This window comes from Electrona antarctica (assembly GCF_951216825.1).
Source record: "Electrona antarctica genome assembly, chromosome: 17".
In the NCBI taxonomy this organism is placed as follows: domain Eukaryota; kingdom Metazoa; phylum Chordata; class Actinopteri; order Myctophiformes; family Myctophidae; genus Electrona; species Electrona antarctica.
In genome coordinates, this window is record NC_136798.1 from 15,321,642 (window position 1) to 15,336,995 (window position 15,354).

A 15,354-nucleotide genomic window follows, 5' to 3' on the forward strand; every position below is an offset into this window, starting at 1 on the left:
ACACTACAATAGTAATGTTGAGTGGCAAAAAATATTTTATGACAGCCAAATACATACAAATAGAAAAATCTGTCTGCATTAAACGACATTAAACAATATTAAACACACTTTGCCAATCCCTTTGCCATGCACTCAATTTGTGCATGCTCATACCCTCTATATTACAGCTTACTACAATATGTTTCTTCTGAATTAGCTATGAGCTACATCCCAGGAGTGTATGGTCACAATCACATCAATAGCCATTATAGCTATGAAAGTTTAATGTGCGGATACAGCTTCTGGTCATTCTTAATGAATGAGAGTGAATATTGAAAAGTGGTATAGATTTTGAGGCCATATTTGAGAAGTCTCCCACCCTCTCTTATAAGAGGCCTATTTTTAGCCCTTGCACCAGCGAATAGCTGGCTGTGTGTGTGTGTGTGTGTGTGTGTGTGTGTGTGTGTGTGTGTGTGTGTGTGTGTGTGTGTGTGTGTGTGTGTGTGTGTGTGTGTTTGTTGACAGGGTATCAGCAGTGACAGCACTCGAAAAAGGAACTAAGAGTGTCAGGGCAGTGAGAGAGGATATACAGGAACTTTCTTTGGGCGGCTAGTGGTTACTCAAGCTCAAATAAGCAAGGAATCAGCAGTTTATTTGCACTGAAGAATGAATGTCAGAGGCAAATTAACACACGAATAAGGCGATGGAGGTGACATACAAAGTTGAAGAAATTGTGGAGGTGACATACAAAATGGATGAAATTGTAGAAGAAATTCCGGTGAGAGAAATAGCTGAAAATGATGCAGAATTTGATCCTGACAAAGAACGTGACTACCCCCCTGTTGGTAGCAACTCTATCTACTCAGCCATTCTAAGCAGAAATGAGACTGTGAAAGATGCCAAGCGTCTTAAAACCTTTTTGGAACTACGGGACAAATATGTAAGCAAGAAGGTGCTGTTTGAAGATCCATTGTTCCCTGCAGATGACTCCTCTCTCTTCTATAGTGAAAAAAATCCCAGAAAATTTGAATGGAAACGACCATCGGTGAGTGCCTCTGGAGGGTAACAAGACAACTCACCCCTTTTCTGTTTTCCTCCCGGAATTTTCCCCAGTGAGGGGTGGGAGAGGCTGGACAGCAGACGGCTGGACTTTGAATTTCTCTAACTATAAACTTTCACGACAGCAGACAGCCTAAGTACACATATTATTTATGAAAAGCTACTACAGTGATGTCTGTTCACAGAAGTTGTTGTAGGCTATGTGAGGATTATCTGACGAGGTACCATTTGAGTGGGAAAAACCTTACATATACTAAATAATACTAAATTGTTTATAGGGTCAATATAAGTAAAATAATATAGCCTTTCCACAGGAGTATCTATTCTTTTTATATTTTTCCAAAAAGAATAGCCAATAGCATATTACAAAGTTATCCCCCTCACTGGGGAAAATTCCGGGAGTACATGGAGAGTATTCAATTGCTGTAAGGGTAGAAGGAACACTTTGTAGGCTATAACTGTACTTAATACTTAGACAAACACTCTTGGTGGTTGACAAAACTCCCCATCTCCAAATTCCAAGCACATTACTTGACATCACTGATGGAAAGGGTGTGAAGATGATATAGCTACGTGTTTGTCAGCACATAGTTCTATTCTATCACCTTCTAGAATCACAGACAGCTGACGCTCACACAATTGACTCCTCACGGACACTGCCATGAAACTCAGCAGGGCATAAGTAGGGGATTTGGTCTAACATTGATCTCTGATAATGTCATGCTCACCAGGATGTTTATTCAGGGAAAGGAAAGGAAAGGGAAAGCCTTGTAATTGGCACTGCCCAAAGTGCCTATCCTAACTATTAGCAATGGTGCCATGGGAATAGCTAGGGGTCCAATGACTTGCTCAACTGGGAACCATTCCCACTGCTGCATCTAAGTGCCACCTTTATGGTGCAGCCTGGATTACAGTTTGTTGGTGACATGTGTAGTCACATGCAGTCACAAGCCACAGACATGGCAAAGACACATGAACTGATATAGTACATGCAAGACAGATGGACAGGCAGACATACACATGTTGGTTTTGCCAACTTCAACCATATCAAGTTTGGAGTGCCGAGGTTGACACGTTGCATCGCAATGCGTTGTGAGCTTGCAGATCTGCTATTCTAAAATAGCTTTTGTACGTATAGGGTTCATGTGGTTATGAACTGATGCTATTATTAACTTGCGTGGAACCCCCCTCAATGACCCCTGGGGGTCCACGCCAATTTGAGAACCATCATTTTCTTTAGCTAATGCTCTAATAATTGGTTCAGACTATGCGCAGTATGAGCTGGTTGTTATGGCCTAATGTAACCTTGTCCTCATCCAAGGGTCATTGGTTGGACACGCTAGTATGAGATTTTAATTTTACAACCCTGGCGTCTCATGATGGTTCTCATTATGAGACGCAGGTGTCACTGCTGTGTCTCAAGTATCACTGCTGGTATGTATGTACAGTATTGGTACATACAGAATGTTCTGAGATGCTCATTGGTGATGATGATAATCTGATGGAACAACAAAGCTAAGTGTTGTTCCAGAGGACAATATCTTGAACTGAAAAAAGTGTGCAAAAAAGGTTTGTTACCGAAGCATCAGGCTTCATACGTCACTGTGTGGAATCAGATGGAATGACACCCAACCCTTACAAGCATTACTTAAACATATGTGGTCATAAATAAGGTGACATAATCAAAGTCTGCAGTTTGTGCACTGGCCATGTATCGAGAGTTGTATTGCCGTAAATGAGAGATAACTATTTAAGTCCTTAATAATAAATAATCTGTGTATAACATTTCGTCACTTGGTTTCCAGTAAGTCCACTACATGGCCGTTTATCATTCTGCCCTGACAGAGGTTGGTATGAGGTCAGGTGAAGGATTCTCAGCATTTACCACAACATTATGGCATGTTCAGGAGACTCAGAGGTTCTGACCTGTAACACCTGCCCCTAGACTTATAGCTAATGGAGTTCCTGCCTGGTCCCAACTCCCAGGCCCCAGACAGAACATTTTACTCTAACTCAGCTGCCGGGTGAAAGGTCAAGTCCTCTCCATATAAGTCATCTCATGTGCAGAGATCTGTGAATGCAGATTTAAAGCTGAATATTAGCATTTGTTTTGGTCAAGGATCTGTGATTTCTTTCATTTTGTCCTTTTTCACAGGAAATCTGTGAAAATCCTGAATTCATCATAGAAGGAGCCAGTAGGACAGACATCTGTCAAGGAGAATTGGGTAATGTTTACAGTGCAGTGATGATTGAAAATATATTTCAATAAAGCTCAGTTACCACCAATGCAAAACTCCTCTTATGAAGGATAGGCTTCTTCTTTATACTTTTGAAAAAGCAAGAATCATGTATTGATGAGAAGACTATGGGATGTTTTCAATACATATTAAACAGACACCATCACGATAGTAGGCAAAAAACTACTAAAGTAGAAAAGACTACTAACCAACCAGGTTATCCTTCCCAACAACAACAAAAGTCCAAATACCAAATAGTTTCCAAATAGTAGCCCTGCCTCAAACAGCCACACGGTTCCTTTTAAACGCCTGGTGTCTGACACCATTTTGCGAATTAAACGCTCCGTCCAAATAATAGCCAGGGCTATTATTTGCAGGGGGGGGGGGGGGGGGATATTATATGCAGTTTCTTCAGCCTAATTTGGGTCCACCCAGGCTATCATTTGCAGTTTCATCAGCCGAATTTGAATTTTAACCAAATAATGGCCTGGTAAATAATACAAAAATAAATAAATGGTAAATGGTGTATTTATATAGCGCCTTTATCCAAGGCGGTTTACGTAGATTGTGCATTACATTCACCCACACATTCATACACCGATGGTGGCGGAAACCATGCAAGGCACCAACCAGCACATCAGGAGCAATTAGGGGTTCAGTGTCTTGCTCAAGGACACTTCGACACTAACTCTGGGGGAGCCCAGGTTCGAACTGGCAACCTTGCGGTTGCCATCCGGCCACTCTACCCCTGAGCCACCGCCACTCCTGCTGCAAATAGCCGTCTATAGTTCCTTTTTAAACGCCCCGGGTCCAAATCAATTTTGCGCATTAAGGGCTCCATTTTCGTCACCGCTAAACCCCTTATCCCTAAACTTCCTTGCCTTTTTTACTATTTTGAAAGACATTTTTTAATAGTTCAACTAGCCAATCTACATTGACACGTTGTGAGCTTGTAGACTGGCCATTTTAACTATTCAAAAATGTTTAGCAAAATAGTAAAAAAAGGCAAAGAAGTTTAGGGATAAGGGGTTTAGCGGTGACAAAAATGGAGCCCTATATGCCTGGGCTACTAATTTACGTGTAATTGGAAATGATCACCTTTATTTGTTATATTTGTCTAGACTTCGCCTTGTCCACACTAGACCAGCATGTGTCATTTGTGTCACACTCACACGCTGTCATATCTTCTGTTTTCATTTAACTCTGAGAGTTTACAAATGAAACCAAATGCACCAACAAGGGTTCATTTATAGTTTTACACTCCCAGAGTTAGACATGGATAAATGAGTGACGTGACACGATGTAAACTTGTAGATCTGCTATTTTCAGTGTGTGACATAGCACTGCAACTGCAACCAAGTATAAATCAGGCTAGGGGATTTGCACCTGCCGCAGGATTGTAATATTTGCCAAATGCATTAGCTAATACCCCTTTATAACTCCCTCAACTTGTTGACAGGTGACTGCTGGTTGCTTGCTGCCATCGCTTGTCTGACACTGAATGAGATGTTATTGTATAGAGTTATCCCTGCAGATCAGAGCTTCACCGAAAACTATGCTGGCATCTTCCACTTCCAGGTACATCAACTTGTCACTACAAACTTTACAGCTCTGCCCCTCTCTTTTGTTCTTCATCAACATATTTCTAATGTGATAATGATTGATGGTTTCCATTAATTATGGTTTGTTAATTTGACTGATATGGGGCAGGAAATCACAGTAGTCCATCCTATATCAGGTCATGTCATATGCATAAGGGGAGTTAGATTTGAATTCCCATCAAAAGGAGATGTCATTCACTGCCGCCGTTTTTCCCTTTTCTTCATTGTACATTTATTTGTATTTGTTGATGATGGCATGTATGAATGTGTTAACTTAATATGCTATGTTAATGTTGATTAATTGAATACATACTGTATGTCAGGACCAATATGGATACAAGTCCCCAGGACATTTTTGTGTTGTCCTTTTAGCCCCTTACTGTACATCTGTGCTGTTTATATTTCTGACTATTAGAGTATTCAATCAATTAGGCCCAAATCTTTCTTCTGCGTTCTGTGTCTTCACTCTTTACATTCCCTGCTGTCATCATGTCACTTGCAGTTCTGGCGGTACGGGGAATGGATTGATGTTGTTGTGGATGACCGCATCCCTACCGTCAACAACCAGCTAGTGTTTACCAAATCGTTCAGAAGGAATGAGTTCTGGAGTGCCCTCTTGGAAAAAGCATATGCCAAGTAAGTATGACTAATATTGAGGTTGAATACATCATTCTCATCATAATATTATGGTGGTGGATGTGGTGCACTTCATCATCAAGTGGCTGCATGGGCAATTAGTCGAATATATTGAAGCCGATATTTAGATTTATTAATTAAGTATCAGGATTTTCAATGAAAATATCAATGAATCAACATGAAAGAATTCTTATATAATAACCACTTAACCCTGTATTAAAACCTATTTTGTCGTACCACCATATATGGCATATAAAAATAGTGAAAATAACCGATCTACAAACTCAGAATATGTCGCAATGTGACAAGTTCTGAGCTTTTAGATCATCCATTCTTTTCACAGTTTTTGTTTAATAATAAGCAAAGGTTTGAAATGATTGTGACATCGATTTTAAGTCATATCACCCAGCACTTGTTCGCATGGTTCAGATTTCAATTAAGCTTGTCTGCTATGGCCTCATGTGAACAGACAATTGCACTCTGAATGTGACTGGTTGTTTCCTTCTCAGGTTGCATGGTACCTATGAAGCACTGAAAGGGGGAAACACCCTCGAAGCCATGGAGGACTTCACAGGGGGTGTGACGGAGTTCTTTGATTTAATAGATGCCCCCCAAGAGCTCTTCAAGATCATGAAGAAATCGCTGCAGAGAGGCTCACTGATGGGATGCTCCATTGATGTGAGTTTAGAGTTAAGAGTTGTGTTAAGCCTTAATCTTGCACTTATAAATAAATAAATACATAATAGAAAAGACAATGATACATGACAGGATGAGATTGCGAATTACAAGCAGTGAAAGAAAGCCAAGACAACGAAACACACATTAGAGGCCATGCCGCTCCTTACACCCATTTGGAACGGAGTTTGAAGCTAGCGGCCAAAAGTACACACAGAAAAGCGGCTTGCCCGGCGTTGCTAGAGATAATGTTGTTGATATCACATTGCCTTGAGAAATATTTACTCCAAATGTAAATGTCTTGTACGTCTCCTCTGTCAGGTCCTTACTCCACAGGACATGGAAAGTCGGACTGAACAGGGACTTGTTCAAGGCCATGCCTACTCCATCATAGGTCTGGAGGAGGTACAGTAAAGTGTACACAAAATGTGTGGTTTCAAGATTCTTTGCAACATGAAAATTGTTTTTTTTTTTACATTATGCTTAAAGGTTGTTGGTGTTTTCAGTGTGATCAGGTTAAACTGGACACCAGAATTCGCCTGATTCGCTTGCGCAATCCCTGGGGTTGGGTGCTATGGAAAGGACCATGGAATGCAAGGTAAGACTTGATCAGTGACCCATTATAGTTTCTGAACATATTTATAATACATTGAAAACAGGTTTTGGTCAAATAGTATTTGTAGATAGCTCTTGGCATTTGTTCTAAGCTCCTTGGAGTGCTAGATAGATGAACAGGTGTATGTGCAAACCATGACTGCAACATCTCTTATTCTGTGTCTCTCCATTGCCGACATATGAGTATGACTGATTGTCATTTGACCTTCAAAGGACACCAAACTATATCGACTGTGGGCGTAGGGCTAAACAAAACTAGAGGTTGAGCCTGCACACCAAGCTATGGTAAAAAGAGATAGTCAATCTTTATGCAAGATTAGTTTTGACATTGACTTGATTGTGACTCCTGCGTTGACAACAACAAAGAGGGGGGATAGGTTAGGATGTGATTTATTGATTACAGCTTTAAAACCATACTCTCCACCAGGGCAGGCTGGTTAGAATGTTGTGCAACTGGCTAATAGACTGCTAGACGCCATGTGATCAGGGTGGGGAGTCATACCTCTACTACCACCCTCACCGTAAACACTTGAGACCCCCATTATAAGCTGTATATGGCTAAGTAAGATTTTTTTTTCATGCAGTGTTTAGCATGCATTATTTTGTGGATGGTAATGTTTCTACAGTTCAAAAGAATGGGACACCCTTGCCATCGCAGAAAGGGACAACCTGAAAAAACAGACTGTTGAACAAAGTGAGTTCTGGTGAGTGAAAACCTCTGTCATTTCTCGTTTCATTGTCCCATGACCCATTTCAGACATTTTTCCACTTAATATCACTTGATATTTTTTCCCGTCTCTGATCACCTCCAGGATGTCCTTTGATGATTTCAAGAAGTACTTCACTAAGATGGAGATTTGTAACCTGACTCCAGACTCAATGGACCACGATGAAAGAGTCAGCTGGACTGTGGCCGTTAATGAAGGACGCTGGGTGAGAGGAAGTTCAGCTGGGGGCTGCAGGAACTTCGCAGGTATGTCTTATCATTCACTCTTTAGCATCATCTACGATTGTCTCAAGCAGTGAGTCAGAAGACCGCACCCACCTTGCTGTTTTACAGAAACCTTCTGGACCAACCCACAGTATCGCATGCGGTTATATGACGAAGACGATGATCCAGAAGATGAACATGGGGTGGCATGCACTGTGGTTGTGGCTCTGATGCAGAAAGGCCGTAGGAAGGAACGCAGTAAGGGTGGCAAGAACTTCACCATTGGATTTTCCATCTATGAGGTACTAAAATCCTGATTGAGGTTCACTATGGAATCCATACTTTTATGCAAATCACTGGAAGGAATAGCACTGCTCATATTTACTTTGTTTTCATACTGTAGGTGCCACAGGAGGTAGGATCATCTGGGAGGACATCAATGTAACGATGTCAGCGCTGTCCCAATTATGACCTGTATCTTCAAGTGCCTCTTTTGTGTGTGTGTGTGTGTGTGTGTGTGTGTGTAGTACAGTACTTGTCTTTTATATTGTCTTGTGTATTGTCTAACTCATCTATAAATGCACTGTTCGCCCCACCGACTTCAAATTCGACACACATGTTCCACACCACCACAGGGAGAGCAGTGCCCGGTGTCGAGTCGGTCGGACACATAGTTGTCCAGAACCGCCCCAAAAAGGACTTTGCCCGGGCTCTGGACAGGGCCCGCGCCCAGGGTCCATATATGGAGCTGGCCTGTTCTGACATCATCTGCATAGACTCCATATTTGGGCATAAAAGGGACAGACATAATATCTGGGTGTCGCATTTCTAAGTCAATAATTTGATGACTGGCGGAAAGACGCTGCAAGTAGTCATCAAATTATTGTCTTAGGAATGCAACAAAAACTCCATGAATTCAAGGCTTCATGGGGTATGTAATTAATATTGAATTACATTCTTTAAGATGATTAAGGATTTCTAAAGGATATTGCTCCACCACCATTCCTTCCGAATGGTGAGCCACTATGTCCCGAATCAATGCCACTGCCCTATGTCCATTCCTAGATGCGTGGATGCAATCAGCACCTGCAGAAGGACTTCTTCCTATACACGGCCTCCAAGGCCAAATGTAAGAGCTACATCAACCTGCGTGAGATAACAGAACGTTTCCGCCTGCCTCCAGGGGAGTATGTCATCATTCCCACGACCTTTAAACAGCATCAGGAGGGAGAATTCATTCTCAGAGTCTTCTCTGAGAAAAGGAGCAGCATCTCAGAGTAAGAATCAATAAGGGTGCAGGGGTTTGGTCATACAGTATGTGGTGTGGTTGGTATAATGTTGGATGCTGCTGTTGATCAAAGGGATGTAGAATAGGTAGGGTAGTAAAGAAAAAACTATTAATTCTACTGTGACATTTGTCTGCTTTCTCCCAGGGAAAGTGACAGCGCAGTTGGGACTGACATAACGCAGGTAATGTAATTATGGTAGATCTGTGTATTAAGGCTGCACAATATGGACAAAATTGTATTTTAACTGGCATTTGCAATATGAGTTACAGACAGTACAGGTCTAGTTTTAAAATGGACTAAATTTACTATTGATTAGGTCTGTTAAAAAAATATATAAAACAGCCCCAAAATCATTCTTGCAATATGTTCTATAATACAGATACACTTACACCTAGTATTGAAAAACCCTATTGTGCAGCCTACATACAGAATCTCATCATCAGTCTCCTCATCAGTCTCAACATCATCCATCTTGTCTGTCCTGTATCATGCATCCTTCACATCTCTTCCATTCCTTTTCATCTCATTTAATTTTTCTCCTATCCTGTCTCATTTCACGGGCCATCAGAATGATGAGAAAGACAAAGCAAAGGTAAAGCAGAAAGAAAGCGGAATATACTTTCTGTTGAGCTCTGCTTTTCCTGCCTCTGTCTTACATGTCATGTTGTCTTGTGCCAATGTCGGCAACAGCAGTTGCATCATTGCTTGCAGTCATTTGAATATCCACCCCGTTGTTGCCTTTCATCCTAATCACAATCATCCCACAACCCTCTCATTTCTTCTTCCCATATAAACAACTTCAATTTCTCATGTGTCTCCCTATTCTAGCCCATTGTGTTCGTGTCAGACAGGGCTCAAGCCAACAAAGAAATCGAGCATGATGGCATGATTCGGGGGGAAAAGAAGAAGAAGGTAATAATGAGCAAGCGAGTAGTAGTTTGTCTAGAGTCTGCATCAGCACTGCATTAACTGTTGTGACCTCTGCACTCACATACCGGTACAGTAATTCAGATAAGTCTCCGAGCCCGACAGGCCTGGCTGAAACTCAATCTTCACATGTCACCAGCACCTCCCCCAAGTGAACTACTTTCCAAGATTTAAAGGGCAATTGCTCCATGGGGGCCTACTTCCACCTGCTCCTTTCTCATGAATCTGTTTACATGTTCATAGTTACTGTACTGTATATGATATCTACCCGTAGTGCTGCCCTCTTCCGTTTGTATATTTTCTTTCTCACAATTCATTGTCCAATGCTCCCATGTACTGTATATACAGTACTGTACCTGGTCACTGCCAAGCCTTGGGACTGGGATGGGTGTAGACACTAGACAATCACGTCTCCTTCGATAAATAGCCACTCCTTTTCACCCAACAGTAAGGATTTCACCGGGAGAGCATAATGCATGTCACATGTGGAAGAATATGCCATCCGTCCCAGTTCTTCTCCCTGCTGGGTCACTAGTACAGTGTCAGTCAGTGATAGAGAACGCACTCCCCTGTAGTTTCCCCCAGGGGATGAGAGGGTGTGTGCCAATTACTCAGCCTCCCCGGGAAAGTTTACGCTAAGGTACTGGAAAGGAGGGTCCAGACGATAATCGAACCTCAGATTCAAGAGGAGCATGACAGGAGGGCGTGACAATTATAAGAACTCTTTGTCTCTGCATGAGTTGGAGGGTTTATATCTCCAAAATCTGCCAGGAACGCCTCAGGATCCCACAGAATGAAGTTACTAATGTTGCTGTGGAGAGGGAAGTCTGGAGCTCTCTGGTTGAGCTGTTGCCCCAGTGACCAGAGTACGGATAAGTGGTTGAAGATGGATGGATGGGCCACACCATAGATTTGCAGATGTGTATATCTGCTACATTTTTAATAGCTAAAGTATAAAATATGGTTAAAATGCTATTAATTAATTATGCTGGGGACCACACCAAGGACCCCTGGGGGTCCCCAGACCCCACTTTGAGAACCACTGGATTAAGGTATCCAATAACTTAACCACTAAAGCCCTATACACTTCTTCGTATAGCTATGATAACATGCCCAATAGGGATGCTAGGTTGAAAGTGGTAAAAAAAAAGTGCTGAAGCTCATCCAAATGCTTAGGGTTATAGTTTAGACTAGTGAAAAGCATATATGAAATGGACACTTTTATTTGTTGCTAAACACTCGTATTGTTTGTTGACCTTTTCCTTTTTCAGCTAAAGATTCTCCAGCCTGTGGAAGAAACTGAAGAGGAGAAGCAGTTTAGAGCCATTTATGAGCAGATTGCTGGCGAGGTGAGGAGACATGTCAAGATGGGGAAACGGAACACCACATGACAGACACTAAATGATTTAAGAGTTACCTGTATATACCAGTGAGTTAATGTGAACTGTTACTTTCCCCTCGTTCAGGATATGCAGATCAACTCCAATGAGTTTAAAGTGGTCATGCAGAGAGTATTGGCAAAACGTGAGTATAGGCCTACACTTGAATAAAATGAAAAAAATTAAAAATAAGATTCCTTCACTTTCATCTTATACATGTTGTGAGATGCCTAGTCATGTCAGCTCTGCCTTTTCTACAGACAATCAAATAGAGACAGAGGGCTTCAGCCTGGAGACATGTCGAAGTATGATTGCACTCATGGATGTATCCTTTCATTTGATTGACAGCAGGCAGGCCACTTCTGAACCCCGTGACTCGGCAGTGCTAAAATGAACACGCAGAAATGTGTCTGATGGTCCTCAGTTTGACAGTTTAAAACCCATGACTGGGGAAATCGTTTCAAGGGAAACTGACTGATTAGAACCCTGCAAGACCCGGATTTATTATTTCAAAAAAATAGTTTAAATGTTTTTCACATAAACATCAGCATTGGGTCCTATTGTTTAGTCTTACAACGCCATTGGCTAGGATATTTGCATATAAATACCCCCCACAGAGGCAGAAATTCACACAACTTCACAAAATAAATGTTGCCCAAAAGCATCGCTGGGTGCTTGATCCTGAACAGAAATTAGGTGACATTCAACGGGTCACTGAAATATTCAGCAATATACAGCAAAATGACCACCCTCTACAGAATATTATCCACGTTTGTATTCATTGAAAGATTTTTGAGCAGTAGTAGTTTAACTTTATAGCTTTCTACAGTTCTTGCCATAACTGAACATACCTCAGACGGACGGTACAGGAAAGCTCAATCTTCAAGAGTTTAAACACCTGTGGAAAAAGATCAAAGAGTGGCAGGTAGGACAGCATTTCATTTTTTGAAAGAATCTCTGTTAAGGATGCTACTGTACGTGAAACTTGACAGATGTAACCCTCCCTTGTTGATGCAGACTAACCGGTTCTCATTTTATGATCCTTGCGTTAATCTCTCACAGCTGATCTTCAAACGTTATGATCCCAACAAGAAACGCTGCATCAGCAGTTTTGAGATGAGGAATGCAGTTAATGATGCAGGTTAGCACTATGGTGTTAATACAAAGTGGGAGTTTACCAAAAAAGTGTTTTGAGGGAAAAACAAAAAGTAAAAGTACTTTTACATTAAAAAAAAATGTAAAAGTATTTACTGACTATTTATCAACTCATAACAGATATAAATGGTCAAAATGTATTTCTAATTAATACTTGGCAGATCAATGCAGTGTCTCGTTGACATGAAGGTAGTTAACTGTAGTTAACTGCTTCATTGTGTCCACATCAAGGTTTTCAGCTCAACAAACAGTTATATGACATCATTGCCATGCGCTATGCTGATGAACACCTCAATATCGACTTTGACAGCTTCATCTGTTGCTTTGTGAGATTGGAGGGCATGTTCAGTAAGTACAGACTACACTGAAAGCTGTGAATGAGAGGAAAACTGGTTGTATATTGTATTATACAGTAAAGATAGACTACCAAACACTTTGGCATGGACGATAGTGTAGTTTGTCATACTGTAGATGCATTAGCTATTAATGATGTGTCTTAGATTGTTTGGCACATTGTTTAGGAAATAGTCGAGGGTCAAATTTCACCCTCTTGTAAAGTTTATGTCCCTGCAATATATTAATCATGAGATCGATGTATATAGATGAATATAAAAGTTTGTGTTGGGTTTATTACAGGGGCATTCAATGCTTTTGACAAGGATGGAGACGGCATCATCAAGCTCAATGTCCTTGAGGTACACCAGTTCCAGTTTCTCGCTCTGTATGTATATATACACAAGTTTAATCATAAAATACTTAATGCCCACCTTGTTCTATTATATTTTGCAGTGGCTCCAGTTGACCCTGTATTCATAGTTCAACTTGCCTTCTAAGAATCCCTGACCTGCCATATAGGTATATACGGCATTTGCCTACAAACAAATCCAAGGCAAGATTCAGATCTACAGTATCAAAAATGTGCTTCATGTCAATATGAGTGGCTGGGTGATTCTCTTTAACCACTTAAACCCTCTAGTCTCCTTTTTTCAGTCTATTTTGGGGAGAGATAATGGTGTAGACTCTACACAAATCTCTACAAGTCTCTACAAGCTCTTTGAGCTTGTAGATCTGCTATAGATCTGATATTTTTGGACAAATATTCCCCCCAGAACAGGGGTGCAGGGGGTTGAAAGTGTTTAACATGTTAAATAAATTATTCACATTACTGTTGTCTTTTTATTTTATGGAATGTGGGGAAAGTCATAGATATTGTTAAAACTAAGTGTTAATTTACTGAATGTAAATATGGTTAAACTGATACTCAGGATTGTATTGTATTAGGAGGAAGCCCAAAAGCCCTCGATGAGGCCTTTAGGAGGGCCATTCGAGCCGCAAGTGGTAGTTGCCCATTCGAGCCACTGGAGCCTGCAGAACCATTGCGGCTCAAGAATCCACCACTCCTGAATGAAGTGTCTGGTGCTGGGAGTCTGGTGCAACGCACAGGTCCTGGCGGTACTCCTGGTGAGAGCAGGAGTGGACCTGGTGAGACGTAGGAGGGGCCCGGACAGGAGGCAACCCACAGAGCCTAGTCCCTCCACATACCAGAATTGTACCTCTCAGTCCTGGCACAGTAGTTCCGGAGTGGTTCCAACGGATTGTGCGGGCCCTGTCTTTCCCTAGTGGGTCTGATCGAGGGTAGCTACTGGGACGTAAGTCGGGACTTGATCACCCCGGCTGGGTCACCCGAGTGAGGGGTATGATGTTCGAGAGACCCGAAACCCCGATGACCTTGGGATACATCACTGAGGATACGTCCCAGTTGCATCCAGGCATTGCATTTTCGTTCTGATTATTGAAATCCCTGACTCATAGTGGAATACCGGTAGTGAAAGACCAGATAACCCACATTTATGACATGAGTACTGTATGCATCCGTTTCCTTAATTTGTCCTACAAAAAAGTAAACCAAATCTAAAAAAATAAATGTTTTGTATTTATTGTTGTACATGTAAGAATGTGGCAACAAATTATCAAAAATAGCAGATCAAAGTGTCATGTCACGGGAGAGCTTGTAGATCTGCCATTTTTTTAATAAAAATAATGTACTTTTGTAAGTTTGGGTCGGGGTACACACCAAATGTCTACATGGCAACATGGCCTGGGCCACTGGTGCATCGGTTCAGGCACCTAGCAGCCTGACAGCGTGTCGCGGGTTCGAATTCCGATCCAGTCAACCTTTGCGTGTCACTCCCCATTTCCTGTCAGCCTACTGTCCTGTCAATAAAGGCATAACAAAAGCCCAAAATAAATCAGACATGCGATGCAACACAACATGATGAATGAACAAACTGTTGTAGACTTTGACAGAAACACTGGCCTTTCCTCTAGCATCCACCTTAGTCCAAAACCTCCACTTTGCACAACATAACGGTAGGCCTATGATCACAAAATCTAATGAGGCAGATTGCCATAACACCTGCTGAGTGCATTCATGCCCTCTGGAGGATGAACTGTAATCATTTGAGTGAAACCATTACCTGTCCTCTAGTGCCACCCTCAGGCCAAAACTCTCATAATCTAATAGGCAGTTTGCAGAAGATTTGATTTACTGGACTTATTCCTGTAGGCTCCTAGGTGGAGCATAGTGAGCTGGCTTCCCTTAGGCTTTCACCAGTACACGCCATGGCCTCGTTTTCAGAGGAATCTCTCCGACTAGGCTCTTCCTGGGGTAGTGTTCTTGGGGTTTCTGTAGCATACGTAGGTTTTTACGGGTTGGGGTTGCTAGCCCCAAGTCCAACCTTCCACCATTTATGGCTTCCGGTGTGTTTGGAGTTGGTTTGTTAGTCCCCTTCCCCTAACCTATTGTCTTCCAGGCAATGGATTACAATCTCATACCACGTGAGACCAGACAGGTTTTGGGTTGTGTACAAG

General features: G+C 41.8%; 1 protein-coding gene across 2 annotated transcripts; it reads left to right on the forward strand.

Moving 5' to 3' along the window:
• The first annotated feature begins 505 nt into the window (after positions 1 to 505).
• On the forward strand, positions 506 to 13,743 carry LOC306941276 (calpain-3-like). 2 transcript variants are annotated; one of them, XM_079526645.1, is made up of 23 exons: positions 506 to 1,024; positions 3,194 to 3,263; positions 4,735 to 4,853; positions 5,379 to 5,512; positions 6,022 to 6,190; positions 6,509 to 6,592; positions 6,694 to 6,785; positions 7,429 to 7,506; positions 7,615 to 7,775; positions 7,863 to 8,035; positions 8,137 to 8,148; positions 8,799 to 9,010; positions 9,167 to 9,203; positions 9,591 to 9,614; positions 9,851 to 9,934; positions 11,221 to 11,298; positions 11,416 to 11,473; positions 11,589 to 11,653; positions 12,185 to 12,253; positions 12,391 to 12,469; positions 12,715 to 12,831; positions 13,120 to 13,178; positions 13,273 to 13,742. In XM_079526645.1, exons 1-23 carry the CDS (start codon positions 683 to 685, stop codon positions 13,297 to 13,299), a joined length of 2,343 nt encoding a protein of 780 aa, XP_079382771.1. In that variant the 5' UTR covers positions 506 to 682; the 3' UTR covers positions 13,300 to 13,742. The 2 variants fall into 2 exon arrangements, with proteins under 2 accessions (XP_079382771.1, XP_079382772.1); XM_079526646.1 differs by lacking the exon at positions 9,591 to 9,614 and having other exon boundaries at positions 13,273 to 13,743.
• The last annotated feature ends 1,611 nt before the right edge of the window (positions 13,744 to 15,354 follow it).